The 18,096-nt window shown below is 48.8% G+C and overlaps 1 protein-coding gene and 1 long non-coding RNA gene across 6 annotated transcripts in view; one reads left to right on the top strand and one right to left on the bottom strand.

The window, feature by feature from the left end:
• Positions 1 to 4,068: 4,068 nt before the first annotated feature.
• The window catches only part of cacna1c (calcium channel, voltage-dependent, L type, alpha 1C subunit), a 107,151-nt gene continuing 93,123 nt past the window's right edge, over positions 4,069 to 18,096 (bottom strand). For 3 of the 5 annotated variants that reach the window (XM_061806780.1, XM_061806777.1, XM_061806778.1), the window contains 21 exons: positions 17,040 to 17,198; positions 16,810 to 16,920; positions 16,234 to 16,317; positions 12,562 to 12,639; positions 10,221 to 10,358; positions 10,042 to 10,107; positions 9,843 to 9,934; positions 9,432 to 9,594; positions 9,228 to 9,355; positions 9,067 to 9,163; positions 8,890 to 8,992; positions 8,712 to 8,813; positions 8,437 to 8,564; positions 8,208 to 8,342; positions 7,416 to 7,780; positions 6,330 to 6,458; positions 5,724 to 6,042; positions 5,544 to 5,640; positions 5,344 to 5,452; positions 4,679 to 4,847; positions 4,069 to 4,592 (listed from right to left, as the gene is read on the bottom strand). In XM_061806780.1, the coding sequence (XP_061662764.1) occupies positions 4,143 to 4,592; positions 4,679 to 4,847; positions 5,344 to 5,452; positions 5,544 to 5,640; positions 5,724 to 6,042; positions 6,330 to 6,458; positions 7,416 to 7,780; positions 8,208 to 8,342; positions 8,437 to 8,564; positions 8,712 to 8,813; positions 8,890 to 8,992; positions 9,067 to 9,163; positions 9,228 to 9,355; positions 9,432 to 9,594; positions 9,843 to 9,934; positions 10,042 to 10,107; positions 10,221 to 10,358; positions 12,562 to 12,639; positions 16,234 to 16,317; positions 16,810 to 16,920; positions 17,040 to 17,198 (3,222 nt within the window). In that variant the 3' untranslated portion in view covers positions 4,069 to 4,142. The remainder of the gene's footprint in view (positions 4,593 to 4,678; positions 4,848 to 5,343; positions 5,453 to 5,543; positions 5,641 to 5,723; positions 6,043 to 6,329; positions 6,459 to 7,415; positions 7,781 to 8,207; positions 8,343 to 8,436; positions 8,565 to 8,711; positions 8,814 to 8,889; positions 8,993 to 9,066; positions 9,164 to 9,227; positions 9,356 to 9,431; positions 9,595 to 9,842; positions 9,935 to 10,041; positions 10,108 to 10,220; positions 10,359 to 12,561; positions 12,640 to 16,233; positions 16,318 to 16,809; positions 16,921 to 17,039; positions 17,199 to 18,096) is intronic. The other 2 variants (XM_061806781.1, XM_061806779.1) reach the window with 2 other exon arrangements.
• Positions 4,753 to 5,457, top strand: LOC133493447 (uncharacterized). Its single transcript, XR_009792980.1, has 3 exons — positions 4,753 to 4,891; positions 4,980 to 5,113; positions 5,321 to 5,457. It is a non-coding gene; the product is annotated as an uncharacterized LOC133493447 (long non-coding RNA).

Here is an 18,096-nt window from a genome sequence, read left to right as displayed (position 1 = left end):
AAAAAGGTTGGGGTCAAAGTGTGAGACCATGCAGCCGTAACCGAGGCGACCAAGTGATGTCGGCCAATGAAAAGCCTTCACGCAGACGACGGGGGGTGTGGCTTGTGTCATTCCTCTCATTGCGTTTGTGACGGTAAAACACGGCGATGTTACCCAACCCTACACGTGAGGGGAGCTAACTAATTGGTCTTTGAACGCCTCTCGGCACAATTCCCAGCTGCGGAGGAGACAAAAGCAACTCTGCTTGTAAAACTTTGCACAGGGTCCCGATTAGCCCGAAAACACAAATGCACACATGCGAGCCCTCTGCCGGGATTTGGAACGAAATCAAAACGTGAACATTCCTATCAGCAAAATAAAGGCTCGTTAAAGCTGCCCGCGCGCGCGCACACAGACTAATACATGCACGCACTGTGAGATAAAAAAAAAAAAAAAAGTTGACTCGCGCGTGTGTGGACTAAAATTTTTTTTAGACGCCAGGAAGTTTGATAGTCGTAAGAAGAAAGCCTCAGCTGCTACGAAACAATTTCAAGACCGCTGATAAGGTGTGTTTGCTTGAAAGAAATACTTTTACTTTGGTCACATCGGTCAAGACTTGCTCATAGAAAGGAAACTCGTGAGGGAATATTCCATCAAGGCCCGCGAACCCGTTTGGTAATTGCACTCTTTCCATCTTTGTGTCTTTTCGTCAACACAACGTATAGCATTTCATATCGAAAATAGAATAAAGTTGCCATAGAAACTAGCATTCTAGAATATACTTTCCCAGCCTCTGCCACAAAATATCTGTACACTCGTTCCTCATTGTCGGTTTCAATTGATTGGAGGCAACGTTTGAGGGAAATATGTAAAATATGCTTGGTCCGGGGGGGAATACTGGCATTTCCATTCTCGTTGCGTCCGTGGAGGAGCGCATGGTGCGTTTTGACAAAACGTTCATCCAAAGCAAAAAGGCTACGAGAGTTCCCTCCTTTCTAAATTGTTTTGGTCACTCAAATCCAAATATGACAGTTGCAAAGAGGTCAGCTAAGTGCTGCTACAGAACAGGAGAATTGCCAGCACGCTTCCCACAAACGCGATGAAACGACTCACGTCCCCTCTCACCAAAACGCTGTGTAAGTGCCACCTTCACACGTGATACTTCAATGACCTCATGAAAATATCCTCGTAAACGTTTCCGCGATAAATACAATATTTCTTCTGGGTCAGAAAATAAGCTATTTCAAGTGGGAGTTGCCGATATATTCGTGCTGACGCTACGGTCAGTAGGCCATAAATACATTCCCAAACTCTAAATTCCTCAAACACACCCCTCCTGCTCATATATATTCATTATGGTATCAAAATATACTATCGACAACCTGTAGTGAGGCAGTATTAATCGTCGATATCCCTTTTAAACGCATCTCCAGTCATCATTCATTGAAATGATTGCAAACGCAACTAATCTGCTAATCTGGCAAACTGACCCAAGATCTGACACGGCTCACTTTTGTCTGGAAAAACCCGCTCGCAAATATCAAGTCAGGATCAGAAAATAGAGGCAGGGGAGGGGGCTTTAAATGAGCTCACCACCGAATTCTGAGCAGCCCTTATTTTCAAGAAGAATCATTTAAAAAAAAAAACAAAAGAAAACCCCAACCTGTCCTGTTCAAGATATGCAAAATCACCCCTCATATCGTATATTGTGTTTCCAGGAATCGTCAAGCAGCCACGGTGACGACGTCATGGTAACAAGTGCCGGTCAGTCACACAGTCGCAGCAGAAAATAATCGAGCACTCATCGGGGGAGGGAAAAAAAAAAAAAAAATCATAATTTCAGGTGAGTCAACACATCGCTAGACTAAACTGCATCTCTCCTGATTTCAAGTATGTTCGGTTTCTGGAGCATGGCGGGGGGGGGGGGGGGGGGGGACACGCGCGCACACGCAAAAACACACCTCAGCCGACTTTTCTCATGTCACGCTTACACTGGGGGAACCTCACAGAAAGTTATTGCATTGCTTTTGCATATCTTGCCGTTACTGGACAGGGTTATTTGGGTTCAAATGTGGGGAACGCTCAATGGGGCCTTCGGTTAAATCACTTAAAATGACAGGATTGGTTTCTTTTCTTTTAATATGCAACTGACCTTCATTCCCAAAAGAAAAAAAGCGGCAACTCAAACCCGTTAGCGCAAGTTAGCGAGGGACAATTCAAAACACCGACAGTGCTCTCGAGCCACGTCACATTCACATTTAGTTTGCATAATTCTCATGTCACAAGAGTTTCCTGCCACACACACGTCGGGTCCTCACAAGTACAGGTTAGAGTGAGCCGAAAGTGGTACTGAATACTGCATCACTCTTCAGCCAGGGGGGGGGAAAGAGACGCATGGCAGTGTTGTTTTTGAGAAAAATGTGTCAAATAGGATCTTTATTTCTATCTCGAGAGGCAACGGTGAGTCATACAGCATGCACACACACATTTCGGGCCAACGGTACACGTGGGGACGGCGTCGCGATATCCAATTCTCGTGTCCGAGTATGAGCGCCGAAACCAGTCGAAACTATAACTTAACGCTCGTAAATCGACATTTTCAAAAAACAAAGATTTGATGCTCTGTGTCAGCGCCGCGCATTTCTTGCTACAAATTTGAGATGAACAAAACGCGGGATAAACGGAAGCGTTTCCTTGACGACGTTTCACAAAAGGTCGAAAAGTTCTTGCAGCATCTTTAACTCAGCCCTAAGATTTCATTTGAAGAGAATGACGACGTTCCCGCGATAACAGTGTGTGACGGCATTCCCGACAAGAAAAAGCTGTCTACCTTGGAGCGAAAAAAAAAAAAAAAAGATCATTAATATGCGAAAAATAGTTCTTTTGTAGCCATGTTGCTAACGAAACGCTTTGGAAGCATGCCTGTCCGTGGTAACCGTGTCTAAAGGAGGCCCATTACCACACACACTCGCACAAACACACAAACATAGTTGTAATGCTACCTTAAATTATCGTCTAGGCTTAAAAATCAGCTTTTTCTTTTAAGAGTACGTAAGCAACCGCTCGAAACGCGCACGCACTCGCTTCCGTAGTCTGGGAAAAATAAATAAATAAATAGATACAATCTGTCAAAAGGTGCATACTGATCGAAAGAGCCCCCCCGTCTCACGCAAAAGCGCGCCATCGTACCGACGCAGACGCGCGCCACCAAAAAAAAAAAAAAAAAATGCACGCCCACGCTCTGCTTCGTGACTTAAAACCGCTTAAAATTCGCCTATAAGTACGTTGAGAAAAGGCCAGCACCCCGATTGTGCAAACAAAATCAAGGATAAATTAAACAGCACGAGGAGCAAACAAAATGGCGAGCCAGTTTGAATACAGCGTGGGGAAAGGAAGAAGAGGAAGCGCTTGCCCAGAGTCCTGTTCAACTTCTCGCCATTCGCTCACTGCGACCTCGAGAAGCCGAAAAAGAAAACGGTGAGACGGCGAGGTGTGACTCCTCCTTACGTTTCCTGTTGTGGCGAAATAAAAGCAGCGGAGGAGTTTGTCAGCCATTTTGCCGGTGGAGGAGGCGTTCCTTTGGAACAGGACGTAATTTTCCCCCATTTTTTTTTTTTTTCTTTTTGACGATACAGCGCTTCATCCCGAGTGAACTGAGGAGGAGGAGGAGGAGCTCCGTCTTGGCACTCACTGTCACCCGATTCCACGGCGGCGGCAGCGGCGGCCGGACAGGCGAGCGCACAAAAGACGAAAGAAGAAAAGGATTACACATCTTTTCCTTCCCTTTGTCGCCTTTGCGCGTCACACTTTGAGGACGTGAGAAAACTGAGGCACTTTAGAGACATACACACACACACACACACATACACACAGATGTGCGTACAAAGAGGGGAAAAACACACACACACACACAAGCGTACACTCTGATAATATAGAGTATATGTGATATACTTTTACTACAAACATTCAGACGTATAAAGCATTTGTGGCGCTTCAGGTCGCGTCGTGGCCGCGAGTGTTTGCAGCCGTTTCCTCTGGCAGAGGAGAGGTTGTGTGTGTGTGTGTGTGTGTGTGTGTGTGTGTGGTGTGTGTGTGTGTGTGTGTGTGTGTTAAGGGGGCGGGGACTAACAGAGCCAGCAATCACGAGCTGTCCGGTGCAGGTCCTACAAACTGGTCACACACTCCATGTCCTCGTCCTCCAGCAGCCCGCTGGTCCTCTGCCGCGCTCCTCCCACCCCCACTGAGCTTCTGTGGTGTCCTTCCTCTTCCTCCTCCTCTTCCTGCCCCCGTACCCCCGCCAGCAGCTCCTGCCGCTCTTCCACAGAGGACGGGCCGTGGAGGGCGGAGCCTCGGCTCCCGCCGGTCTCCCCGCCGTCCTCCGCCTCTCGGTCCCTGTGGAAGCGCCGGAGGTTACCGTTGGGGCTGTGCCGGGAGGCGGCGGAGGGCGCGGCGGCCTCCGACGCGCCGGCGGCAGTGTTGCCGTTGAGGATGTTGCTGGCGGCGTGCTCCATCTCCTCGATGGTCATGTCGCAGGCGTCGGCCAGCTCGGCCTTGGTGGCTTCGATGAAGGAGGGGTCCTGCGCAAACTGGCCCAAACCTTCAGATATTAGCACCTGGGACCGGAAAGGGCGAGTCGGTAAATCGGTGGTGCACACACAAACGCGTACATGGGCACTCGTGCACGGACACTCGAACTCACCGCCTCTACCAGACTTCCTGCGCTGCCGTGAGACAGCGAACTGGAGTCGTGGCCCAATAGCGAGGGCACCGTGAGCGACACCGGCCGCGCTGCTCTCTGATTGGCCGTAGGCATCCCGGAGGCGGGGCTAGGACTGGGTACCCGACTGTTCCCGTTACTGTCGCTATACCTACAAAACCCAAGACCGGTCTTCAAAGTGTGAACTCTATAAAGGTAAAGTACCGTAATTTCTTTTTTCACACGCTTTCAACCCTGCGATTTATGCGGTGATGCGGCTAATTTGTGCATTTTTTTGTCTAAGGGCCGCAAGGGGGCACTCGAGCGGAAAAGATAAGAGTGAGACCAGTGGAATATACGTGCCGAGGAAGTGACTTTTACCGGTCCGGCCCTGTTCGCGCTGTGCTCGCAGGTTACTGCCGTGTCTGATTTTTACCGGTATGTGTTTTTTTTTTTTTTTTAACTGGCCCGGTTAGCGCGGGGCTCTACAAATATACTGGGTGAGGCTTATAACCAGGTGCGCTCTGTAGACCGGGAATTACGATACCTTGAGTACTAACGTTCTGGACTAACCCAGCCCCTGACAGTTTAAAAGATACATGAAACAGCGTAATGATACTCCTTTTTTTTTTTTTTTTTTTACAGTAGCGGCAAATGTTTAGTTTTACCAGGGCCCGCAGTTGACTGAGGGCAAGCTGGTGTTGAGTTTTTCGTGGGAGTTGGAGCCCTCTAACCTCAGCGAGGGTACCCGCTGATATGAGGCATCGCCGCTTTGCCCTGCAGAAGGAGAAAAGGAAAAAAAAAAAAGTCACCCGTGTCGCAGACATTGTGTGATGATGTTGATCACGAGGAGGAGGAGGACGAGCACCTGTGGGGCTGGCCGGAGGCGTTGAGCATAGGCGGCTGAAGAGGGTGGGCGAGTGGCTCCTCCTTATCAAGGGACTCAGCCCGGCCACCGCTAGTGCCTTCGGGGAAGAGCGGCGGGCGAGTTGGAGCGAGATGGTCGGAACCCAACAACAAGCCCCCGGGCGACTAAACCGACTTCTACCTGATGATGGACGAGGTGCAGCGGGACGGCCGTCTTCTGCGAGACGTCTGGCCTCGACTGCCTCCTCAGACACTCTAAATGGAAAGAAGATCTCCGCCCTGATGAGACAGAAAGAATTTGAAGGTTAAAAAAAAAAACCCAACAAAAACCAACTCCAAATCCAAAAGGATGAAATGTAGTCATGTGGGTACCCAAAGAGGTGGGACAGAAGAAGACTCTTCTGGGAGACTGCCACCCGCCTCCTCCACTTCTCTCCTCCACGTCGTCTCCTTCCTCCATGGGAGTCAACTGTTTGCAGGTGTCGTCGTGGTACACCAGCCTGATGCCAGAAAAGTTGACTTTATAAGTTCAATAAAACTCCCCACTATTTTACTGCACTGTAGAGGACTTTTTTTTTTTGTGTGTGCCCCAAATGGATTTGCGTCACCGAAAAACTATTTACGATTTCCTCTTCCTCTTGCTCATGTAAAACAGATTTAATATTTTTTTAATTCTACTGGATTTGAGGGGGCGGCCCCCAAGAGCCCTCCATTGTCCATCCATCTTTGCTAAGCAGAATTTTTTAAAAAAAGAATCTCCGACATGCTGCCGAAATGAGAGTCGTACATGTCTGAGGAGAGCGAGTGGTCGTCCTCGTGGAAATCCCGCTCGTCGGCGTAGCTCTCGTCGTACGTTTCCTCCGTCGACCCTTCGCCCCTGCGGATGATCGGCAGGTGGCTGTCACTCGAGTCGGAGCTGTGGACCGACGCGCAGACACAAAGTGAACACAAAACGCTCAAACGAGCTTGTTTAGTTTTTTTTTTTTAAGGTCGGTCAAAGCGAAAAAGAAAGAAGCAGCAGCGAGGGTTAGCGTGCAAGCTAATACCGAGAAATTAAAAAAAAACAACTGTCTTCGTTTCAATCAGTGCTGGGCAATCAGGAACTACATTTGCAAACTAGCTTCAAATATTTGTTGCATGAGTCACTTCATAGCCTAGCGTCTCTTGGCTGCAGCTTTTTTTCATCCAATTACATTTCAGCCTCAACGCCATGTCAAAGCAAAACTTGCTCGACTAGCAAAAGACACCTGTTGTGACTGTACGTACTTATTAAAAAAAAAAAATGCTCCAAATTATCTGAATGGCAGAGTTACGTGCCGTTATACTGCACTTTTGGAACTATAAGGTGGTTTCAGTCCTCACTGAAGTCCTGCAACTGGTTTCGATGCCGATTAAAGGGCACCGAAGCAATCTGTGGGTTAGAAGTGCGCTTCAGTCAGCCTGTCAAAAAGGTTTCAGCTAATCTAACCCAGAAGCGCGACTGACAAATCAGAAAAGAGCAGCGGTAAAAGCCTCGGATAGGAGAGGTTTGGCGTTGCGGCACCAAACGCTCCATCTGTGGCTTTCCTTGGCAGCGGGGAGTCGGCTCCGTTGTGCTCGAGCAAGTGCGCATAGCAACTGGCGTCGTCTCTATGGCACTTTCTCATCCACGCGCTCGTGTCGCGCAATGAGATCCGAGCAAACGTCGACCGCCAAAGCCGGCAAACACACACTGCGCATCTGTGCCCTGGCAACATACCGAATGAGGTTGTCAAAGAAGCACGTCCTGCTTGGCACCGCACACAAGATAGGAATGAGAAGAAAGGGATGAAAAGTTTGGACAAAGAGGAAGAGACGCTGTCCTTCTACACGTGATGGACGACTGGCCGCTCACCTCTTTGGAGGGAAGCACCAGGCCGACCTGGGCAGCAGGATGGGCGTCAACGGCTGTCCCGTGTGCCCGTCCACCGTGCTGATGGACGGGCTCGGCAAGCGGCCCACGCCCTGCGGGGCCACGCCCGTCACGCCGGTGTTGTTGGCGTTGTTGATGTTGGCGTTGGATCCCGACGACGAATACGAGGACGGCGTGAACGTGGTGGAGTCCATGAGCTTCTCGTGCGACGGGCTCTCGCCTTCGCACGGCGAGCCCTTCTGGCTGATGTGCAAGGGACGCTGGGTAGTGAAGGACTGCGGGAAGGAGGCGCGGCCGTCGCTCTGGTTGTAGTAGTTGACGTGGTTGCCGAACAATCCGCCTGACCGCTGCGCAGGGAAAAAAATGGAAGACGTTAATAGAAGAGCAGGAAGAAAAATCGGTGTGCTATGCTAAACACTGTTAGGCACATTCATTCCAGCCAGGACGTAAAAGCAAAGCAACACAATTACGACGACACCCTCTTGTCGTGTTCTGGTGTTGCAGTCAGTCGACAAGCTTAAGCCAGGTCACAGACTCTTTTTGACCTGTCCTCTGTATCAAACACTAATGTTTGCTTAGCGCCTCATGGAAATGATGACACCAATGGCAGGCTGGATAAATATAAGCTTAAATATGAGATTTTATATTTGTACGTACTCGAGCACATGCATGAGGATTGGGCATATCTACATGGAGAAGTTAAAGCTGGAGGCGAAGCATCGTTCTTTCTCTCACTTCGACGAGCGAGCGAGGGCGCGCGTATCCGACCTTTACCCTGAAGATATCGTCCTCGGATGCGGCCGACACCGGCTCCTTCGGGCCTTTGTCCACCTCTTCCTCCACCGTCAGGTCTCCGGAGATGGCCCTCCTAATCTCCGGACCGATGTCGTGCAATGTCCGCAGGCCCGCCTAAAGACGTGGGAAAGAAAAAAAAAAAAAAAAAATAAAATCATGGGTTTGTTTTGCAGGAATTTAGTTCAGTGTTAGTGCGTGATGCGAGTACCTGCAGAGAAAGGGCAGTTTTGGGCGGCACCTTGGCCACCAGCCCTTGTTCTTTCCTCTTCTTGAACTTGCGGAAATACTCCTGAATGAGGAAGGTGGCGTAGAACTTTCCGACCGTCACTTCGTCGTCTGAAGGTGCCAACGAAGCAAAACAAAATACATTTTATACATGAAATTTCTTGAGCACCTTTGTAATTCAAATCATCTGAACAGAAGTACAACTAATCTGTTCTTGTCTTGTCTCCAGTGCTCTGTTTTCCAAAACTGAATACAAACCGCCAGCAGGAGGCACGACTTGATCCAGCAGTTTCATGCTGGTTCTCTTCCAGATCTTCTTTACGATGGCCCTCAGTTCCTCGTTGGCCTGCTCCAGATTACCTAGAAACACACAAACCTTTATCCAAGAGAAAACAACCTAACCTGACGGCGAGCGTTGCGAGTGTGTGTGCTTTACCTTCCGTCTTGATCCTCAGTGCAGTTCTGACCAGCGCGAACAGCGTTGCATTGAACATGACGGTTCCGTCGCTGTTCAGCGGCATGTTCATGGATACCAGACGCTGCTCGGACAAAAAACACAATGCTCAATGTTCTTCTGCTAGCTTCGAGTCCACGTCCGGACCGCTTTGCTCACCTTGCAGGCGACCCGGTGAGGACATAGTTTCCCAAAACCCAGCGGGGGCTGGATTCTTCGTAGCAGAGTCACCACATCCAGGTGCTTGATCCGCCCCCTGGAAACAAAACAATAACCCTTCTTAGTCACTGTTCGGGTCAGGCGTCGTTTTGTTCACTCACTTCGCTTCCGGGTCGTACTCGGCCCAGATCCTCTTGAACTCGTCAAGATGATGCGGCCCCAGGATGGACCAATCCCGTGTCAGGTAGTCAAAGTTGTCCATGATGACAGCCACGAAGAGATTGATGATCTACGGGAAGCGTTTGACACAAATACCGGTCTCATTTCTTAAAAAGCCAGCTGGAGGTCTCGGAGCGCCTGCTCACCAGAAAGGCACAGAGCATGTAGAAGCTGACAAAGTAGATGATGGCAAACTGGCTCCCGCAGTCCTCGTGGACGGTGACGTTCTCGTTGGCGGATCCTTTCTCGCACAGCCGGTTGGCCGCGCACGCCAGCATGATCTCCTGCCACGCCTCGCCCGTCGCACATCTGGCGCACAACCGTTGGTTCTTGTCATTTTTCAACCAGTGCTCCAGCACAGCTGCGTCAACTCCCACCTTTTGGAGTTTTCCTCCCATACCTAATCCACTTTAAAAGTCTCGATTTGACATTCACACCTATTCTCTCTTTTAATTAAGCCCCCCAAAAAATGCGCGGAACAAAAGAAAATCTTTTTTGACACGGAAGCGCCGAGCGTGGCGAAGGAGACCATCGAGGAGCGTTGACGCCGTCCTCACCTGAAGAGAAGCAAGACCGCCTGGGGGAACGTCTGGAAATTGTTGTTCCTGTTGATCTGCGTGTGGTCCCGCAGCGCAATCTTGCCAAACATCTGCGCGTGGGGCGGCGGGGGGCGAAGCACAACACACACAAGTCCTTTTGGTCAATTAGGAAAGGCCAATTAATTCCAACGGGGAGGGAACGCAGGAGGCGGCTCACCTGCATGCCGATGACTGCGTATATGAAGAAGAGCATCACGATCAGCAAGGCGACGTAAGGAAGAGCCTGCAGAGGAGAAACAGGGCCATCTACGCTTTCCAAAAGTCACTCGCTGGATGCGTAATCCTCACGTCCCAATACCTTTTGGGCAGTCTATCACCGTTTGCTTCTCTGCTCACCTGGAAGGATTTGATGAAGGTCCACAAAAGCGTCCGGATCCCTTCCCCGCGAGAGAGCAGCTTCACCAGCCGCATCACACGGAACAGCCGGAAGAAGGTGATGGAGATCCGGGCGTTCTCTTCAGAGTTTTGCAGGCCCTTGTTTATTTATTCATTGTTTGGGTTGGGGAGGAATTAATTGCACAAACACACACATATATGCACAAGTTAATATAAAAATTAGACAACAGAGGTCTGGTCGAGGATTTGTTCATATGAGCGGCATCGGAAGGAATTCACAAGGCAACAAACAGATCGAGAGCTCGCGGCCCGCTGCAGTTTGCGCGTCACTAATTTGCTTCCACACCGTCGCTATTGTGCACCCGTTCGACAGCCGAGCCCGTCCTCAGAGATTGCAGTCGACGGTAAGCTCGTCCATAAATCGAGGAAAACAATTTCATCAGATGTCTCAGGCCGCAGGGAGGTTCACGTTTGGATAAATCACTCCCCGGTGTGAGGAAAAAACTGGAAAGCTTCACATGGGTGAAGATATTTTATCTCCCGGTATAAATTCCCATCATCACGGTTGGCAAATCTCATTCTCAGCCTTTCTAGTGGTTTGCTTTTCTCGTCAAAACCTCTTGTGACCGCCTCACGCGCTATTTTTAGGCGGGTTTTTGTATTTTTGGGTGGAAATTTGGCAGTTGACAAAGGTTTTAGCGGCGGCAACAACAGTGGCTTTCTTTCGCGTCCCAGCAGTCAATGATGAAATATTCAGCCATCTCGCCGAGTGCTATTCTAATACACATTCATTTATTTATGCTACTGCTGCTCTCCTTCTTAAGGCCCCAACAACAAAAGCAACACAAGATTTTGATGTACAGTACTTTGAATGATTTCGCATCCCTGCAACCACAAAATATTAAACACACTTAGTCCAGGGGTGCTCAATGTGTCGATCGCGAGGCAGTTTTGGTCGATCGTGGAAAAAAAAAAAAAGTCAGCCAATGTTCCCTCTAAACTGCGCGCGTGCGCAGTTGTGCACCGCTGATGCAGATTCACCAGAAAGGCACACAGCTATTCAGTTTGAGGCATTTTGCGATGTGATTCAACGAGTGAGGGACGACTGGTTGTTACATCCAATGGCACAATTCACATGCGTACTGTAAAAAATGAAAAGAGGAAGCCACTGGTTTCTTTTAGGCAACGCACGGAACTCTCTCTAACAACGACCGCTGCTCCGCCACACTTTCTTTTTCCTAGTTTACCTTTCACACGCCCCCCATCCCTGCTCTTAAAGACGTACACTCATAATTACAAATGTTACAGTACTTATGCAGCCCATCAATGACAGCGTCCACCACCGCTGCTTTAGTTCGCAACACAGTCTGGGCAACGTAGAGCAAAGACGACCTAGACATGCTGCTTATGTTTACTTTCAATATTATGGAGAAAGTTAAAGAAATGCTGTTGTTTTACGATGCAATGACTGTCGGAGTATGTGAATAATTGAAGAAAAAGTGTTTAAGATTTTCCTCTTTTCCGAGTGGGAAAGGTCTGGTCTGAAGAGAAAGTAGGAAGTGCAGGACGACATGGTGTGTCATTTGAAAATTCCACCTTGGCACAGCTTGATCCAGGATGAAAGCACAGACAATACACTGCACAAAAAGCTAATTATCTATTTTAAATACATATAGATATATTATATTACATAACATAACATTAATAACATAAAATTGGGAGCATCGTCATCTCCCCAACCCCGCCGTCAGTAGCTCGCGAGAAGCTGGCTGCTTGAAAAGTAGTTCTTGGGGTAAAAAAGTCTGGGCACCCCGGACTTAGTCCATCTACACATCTGTTTGTTGCCATGTCATGTGCTTCAGAAAAGCTGCCATTCTCCACACATTGCCAGCACATTTAATTGAGGATCAATATGTGACATTACCACAGTGCTAATGTGTGGAAAATGGCATCGCACGGTTCCAAAAGTTCACTGCACACAAGTACCAAAAACGGCCCACAGACGACGTCATTGCATCAAAAGAGAGTGTGGGGGCAGAAAGCTGAGGTGACATCAAGTGGAAGAAATCATCATGGGAAAGAGAGAGAAAGTGTCAGCGGGATGGTTTGCACGGATGACGATGCACCGGACATCACACTCAAAAAGGGAAGCGGGCGCAACGCCACTTGGAAAGTCACAACTGCAGCTGTACACCTGCACCAAACTGTGCCCACACGCAAATATGGAAGATCGGCAGAGCGGCGGCGGTGGCGGTGGTGGGGCGGGGGGCATGCGGAGGGCGGCGGGATGGATGGGCGCAGGAGGTAGAGGGAGGCGGGCGTCGTTACCGTCGGATCGTACCATTGGCCTTACCACAGGGGGGTGAGAGGAGGAAGAGGAGGAGGACGAAGAGGAGGAGGACGAGGAGGAGTCAGCTGGCTTTAAGGAAAGGCAACAAAGATCAGCAACAGAGCAGCGCGTCGTCAGTGTCGCCGCCGGTGGCTGTTCTGTGACCTCGTCAAGTATTTAGTTCAGGTATTCTCCGTCCCAGCCGGGAATTCGTTAAGTACCCGCTCATGCGGGGCTTCCGCTGCGAATTGGGGCAACGTAAATAAAACGGGACTTGCTTCTTTTCAATCCCTTTCGGTCGGGACTCTGAGGACTTAACCAAAATACTGTTTTGCTCCAAATGCGACCGCTGTCTGCGAAGCAAGGATTTTTATCTCGCCATTCCAAGCAATTTGATGATTCAACAACTGAGAAGTGGATGGATGTGTGTGTGTATATATATATATATATATATATATATATATACACCCCCCCAAAAAAAAAAAAAAATAAAATAAAGGAGCATAATTTCATCTGGGCCAGGAGGGACAATTCAGAAGATATCACAGCGTGTCGATTGGTGGCATCACGCTTGACTGACCCATGTTGGGAGTGCAGGATATTGGAAAGCCTGCTTCAGGCTGCAGGGATGAAATCGTGAATAATGGTCCGGCCCGGCCCGGAACGGAGAGGAGGCGAAGGAGCTGATGATGCGCCTGCGACATTTATGTGCAGGTGCCCGTGGCTTTATGCGCGCGGTGATGGATGGAGGCCTGCCTCCGGAGCCATCTTGTTTATCTTGCGGCCAGCTGCAGCTTCAACGCAGTCGCGGAACGTCGTTGACGCTACGCAACGTTCAAAGCTGTGTTTACCGCATCGGCAGGACCGGCGGAAAACACCCCGCGTGCTATTCCGGGCCTCGTTTTGAGCTCCAAACACCCACGAGACCTTTCGAGCCAAAACGGGCACCAGAATATCACGTTCAAACTGCTTCTCCCGCGACAAAAGTCGACGCAGAGGCACTGGCACTGGATGGAGGAATTATGACAGAAGGCAGAAGAGGTGAGAAGAAAGAGAAAAAGAGGGATGAAGAGGACGTTCAAGATGGCAGAAGGAAGAGAGGAAAGATGCTTTTTGCTGGGATTTTAACAGGGCCGCCTCTTTCCAGGTCAAATTGAGTAGTTCAGTAAACATTTCGGAGCATTTGCTAGTAGTGACAGTGGCTGAATGACACGTGGACAAAAAGATAACACACAACATTGATAAGAAGAAGGGAGGGAAGGAGAGAAGGAAGGGAAGGAGGGAGGTGTAATGTCTTTTCTGCCCTTGTATTGATCTTGAGGCTCTTACGTAAGCGTTTGAATTTACATTTACTACTGCACTGTAATGCCGAATTACTAGAGGAAGAAAAAGACGCCAATCAGAAGCCATTTCATATTTGCAAAAGGCTAAGTGGCGACATCTATCACGGCAACACTGACAAGCTGCAATTACGTCCTAATTGTCTCACATCGCGACGGTAAACGGCAGCCGCCGATTGGCTGAGCGCAAGCGGCGGCGGACTGAAATATGTTTTGGAAAATGCTGACTAGAGTTGAGGTGCCAACGAAATAATATTTTACTTTGTCTCCATAGTATTGAGTATCTTTTTGTCCTCAAGTACTCAATGTACATATGGCACATTTGTTATATTAGTTTATGCAATGTTAGATGACATTGTTACTACTTAATATGTTACCACATTGGAACAGTACATTTGGGTTGCCGTCTTTTTAGTATTTAGTGGGAGTGATTGCGCAAAACATAAGCAAAGTTAAAAAGCAAATCATATTGCAAGGTGACTTTAACAGATGGCAAAGGTGCATTTCTCGGTCCGAGTGCGTGTAACTTGAAAAACTGTCCGACCAAAGTGAAAGAAACGTATTGTACTGCGTGTTGTTCACAGGGGGCCCGGTGCACCGCCCTCACAAGGAGGGACGCCCGGATTCCCGTTGTGTCGCTTCTTGGGACGGCCGGCCGGTGCCGTCTGGGGCGATGCCCACTTTTTTGGGCGGCATCGGGGCGCTCGCGGTGCTGCCCTTCCACACGCCCGCGCTTTGTTTCATGCCGTCTTAAAAGGCCCGAATGCCATTCGTTATCGTTGAGATTCCCCTCCATCTAAATCAATTAGATTGCGCAGGTGCGCCTAACGAAGTGCCGGCCCACGTGAAGGCGGAATTGTTCGGGTCATAAAAACTGCACTTTCCAAGATGAATTTTTAATGTGACATCCATCTATTTGACCAGCCTGCAAGCTACGTCGTTGTTCAACATGATTTGCTTCCCTGGAAATCGAGGCCTGCCAGCAGAACTTATTCTTCCTCTATGACTAAATGATGTGGAGTTCCGCTTTCGCATGCTAACGAGCCCCCCCCTCCCCTCCCCACTCCACTCCACTCCCCCCGCCTCCAACATCACACGAATAGACCAGCCAGCATCCCTGAAGTCTAAACACAATATACACTCCACATTTGACATTGTGCAATGTTATGCCACTCCGTTGTTGACCGCCGGGCCTCTACGTGGAGAATAAATGAATCCATCCATACATTTACATACATTTGGCAGGCTGAGTAAAAACCATTTGCGGATTAAAATTTTCCAGAGTACAGCAAGATTTTGCAAAGGCACAATTCGACTTCAGCTCTCGCTGTCTTCTCTTATTTCGCCGTTGCAAAGATGTGCTTTGAATGACACCAGGCCCGGACGTTGCATCTTGTCATGGGTCATGCGAACGGAATGTGGTAATAATAAAAAAAAAATGCTGACCTGACACCAACCTGCCACAAGTTCAAATGATATAAAACAGCGCAGCCAGAATGAGCTCTGCAAAAGGCATTATTTTCTGAACTCCACAGAGTGGATCGTGCAGCTGGTTCCGAACGTTGCGGCGGGTGCGCTTCGGGGCAGCGAAGGCGCTGTGAGGGCGCATTTCATGTGTTTCGAATTAGAGAAGAAATGCATCGCCAGGGCGCTGCAGCGCCGCGACATCTGGCTCTTTTGACTCACTTGACCCAATTCGGCCATCGCGGGATCAAATGCGGTGCAGCCGAGGTTTGCTAATCATTTGAAGGCATGCGAGATGGGTATCGCTCGGCTTGTGAGTGTGTGTGTGTGTGTGTAGGGCGGGGGGGGGGGGGCACACCATGTTGGCAGGCGAGGATGGAGGGAGGGAGGGAGGGAGCGGTGCTACTTACGTTAACCTCAGTGATCGCTATGTCAACAACGCTACCCACAACTATCAGGGCATCAAATGTGTTCCATGCATCGACAAAATAATGCTGCGTGCCGAGGAAAAGAACAGAACAGAAAGATGACAGAATAAGGGAGGAGGGGGAGGAAAAAAAAGCAGAAAAGAAGCCTTTAAAAAATATAAAAACGCAACGCACGCTCGCACATTTGATACGATGGCAACGGCAATAAAATGGGGATAAAAATGAAATGCTGGAAGAGGAAAAGCGAACGTTCAAGTTGTGAGCGGTGAGGCCGGTCAAGCGGGTCAGTTAGTGCCCGCCTTACTTTCTTTCTGTACACGGACGCGGCCCGACGGGTGGACTTCTGGGACTCGAGGATGGAGGGAGAGGGGAAAAAAAGAGCAGGAGGAGGAAAGGAGGAAAGAGAGAACACAAGATGGGTGAAGGAAAGAGAGGGAGAGGCGAGTACTTACGTTGATCTCACTGAGAATGACGTCGATTATGCTGCCAATTACGATGAGGAAATCAAACACATTCCAGGGATCACTAAAGTAACCCTACACAGGACCGGGAGGAGGACGAGGAGGAGGAAGGTTAGAAGGGAAAGCATCTGCCGACACCTCCCAGCGCGGTTAAGGCGGGATCAGACACTTTGTAAAAACAATTATGTTAACAAAACGCGACACGCCATATCGCCATCGCGGCGGCCATACCGGTGTCGGCGTGGGCCGTCATGAATATGCAATTATGCTAAACGGGCACGAAAGTCTCATCAAAATCAAATGAGGTTCGAAGAGCCCCAAGATTTGGACTTCCTTGTTTAACATATTGCAAAGGCAGACAAATTCAACATGGCCGCCCCGAACCAATGCGGCGTGTACGTGGAGGGTTAAGGGAAGGTTCTTCGGTTGAAACAAAACGAAGGGGGGAAAGGAACACAATCGGATGGGTTCACTCAGTGGGGTCAGTAGTTTTTAATAACTTTCCCCAATGAGACATACGATCGTTGTAATTCTGCGACAAAACGAAAAGCAAGTGCGCTGCCTCACCCTCGGTTTGAAGGCGATCAACTTGAGGATCATCTCCACCGTGAAGAGGCCGGTGAAGAGCATGTTGAGGATGTTCATGGCGTCGTTGAAGTTCTTCGTCTGACCGTGGTGCTGCAAACCGACACGTGCAAACCGCTGTCATCACGAAAAAATGAAAAGAACCCCCCCCCCCCCCAAAAAAAAAAAAAAATAAAATAAAATAAAATTGTATCCGCGTGCGTCTGGTTCACCTGCATGGCCAGACAGATGGTGTTGAGGAGGATGAGCGTGAACATCAGGTATTCAAAGTAGGTGGAGTTGACCACGTACCACACCTTGTACTGGTACGGGTTCTTGGGGATGTACCGGCGGAGGGGGCGGGCCTTCAGCGCGTACTCAACACATTGACGCTGCGGAAAAACGCGCAAAAGATACAAAAGGTCAAATGAAACGAAGCTACTGCTGATAAATGTGAGAGGCTACCCGTCATACAAATTTGCTGCAATTATTATGATGAACAAATGATCGCTGCAGGATGGTATAGAGCTCGTGCACCTGAGTCATCAAATCACGTCACTGGCCGGAAGTGTCGGTCTAGCAAAGCATTTTTCAATGCTAAGTCGGTTGGAGACGACGCGAAAATACGTCGCCCAGAGTTTTGTCCGGTACCGTGAAACATTTAGAAGATTCAAATAAACAAAGGTGCGTGAAAAATGAGAGGCGCTTGGCATAGAGGACCCACATTTAATGCTGAAGTCGATGTTTTCGCCAATAAGAAAGTGGACCGTTAACCCACTTCCGCTTGTCTTGGACAACTGGATCTACAAATGGATCTGGTGAGTAAGTCGTCGAGATTTACACCGAAGAGTTTGAAAGCGTAGAAAAGTCTGGACGTGTACAAATACTTCGTTGCTGGATCTGTTCTCAATCAAGAATAAATCCCACATAGCGATGGAGCCACTCAGATTTTTTATCAATATAAATACCAATATTTAAATAAATGAAGCCTGGTTTTCCACAAAAAAAAAAAAAAAACATAAAAGACAGCAAGTCGGCTCCTTCATACACGGAAGGCTGTTGCGGCCACACGTTAAGCTTTGGTAAACTTTTTTTAAATATGCAGCTTCAGCCCCCGCACACGGAAGCGTACTGCGGCCACATGTTAACCTATGTAAACATCACTGTGAATGACTGTTTATTTTATTTATTAATTTTTTTAAAATACGCATCGGACTCATTTGAGACCAAGGCATATTAAAAAAAAAAAAAAAAAGTCCGTCAGGGAGAGGTTTACCGAAATTTAAGGTG

The sequence above is a fragment of the Syngnathoides biaculeatus genome, chromosome 20, assembly GCF_019802595.1.
Source record: "Syngnathoides biaculeatus isolate LvHL_M chromosome 20, ASM1980259v1, whole genome shotgun sequence".
NCBI lineage: Eukaryota > Metazoa > Chordata > Actinopteri > Syngnathiformes > Syngnathidae > Syngnathoides > Syngnathoides biaculeatus.
The sequence above is the reverse complement of the archived record's forward strand: the minus strand, read 5'-3'. Positions and strand labels throughout refer to the sequence as shown.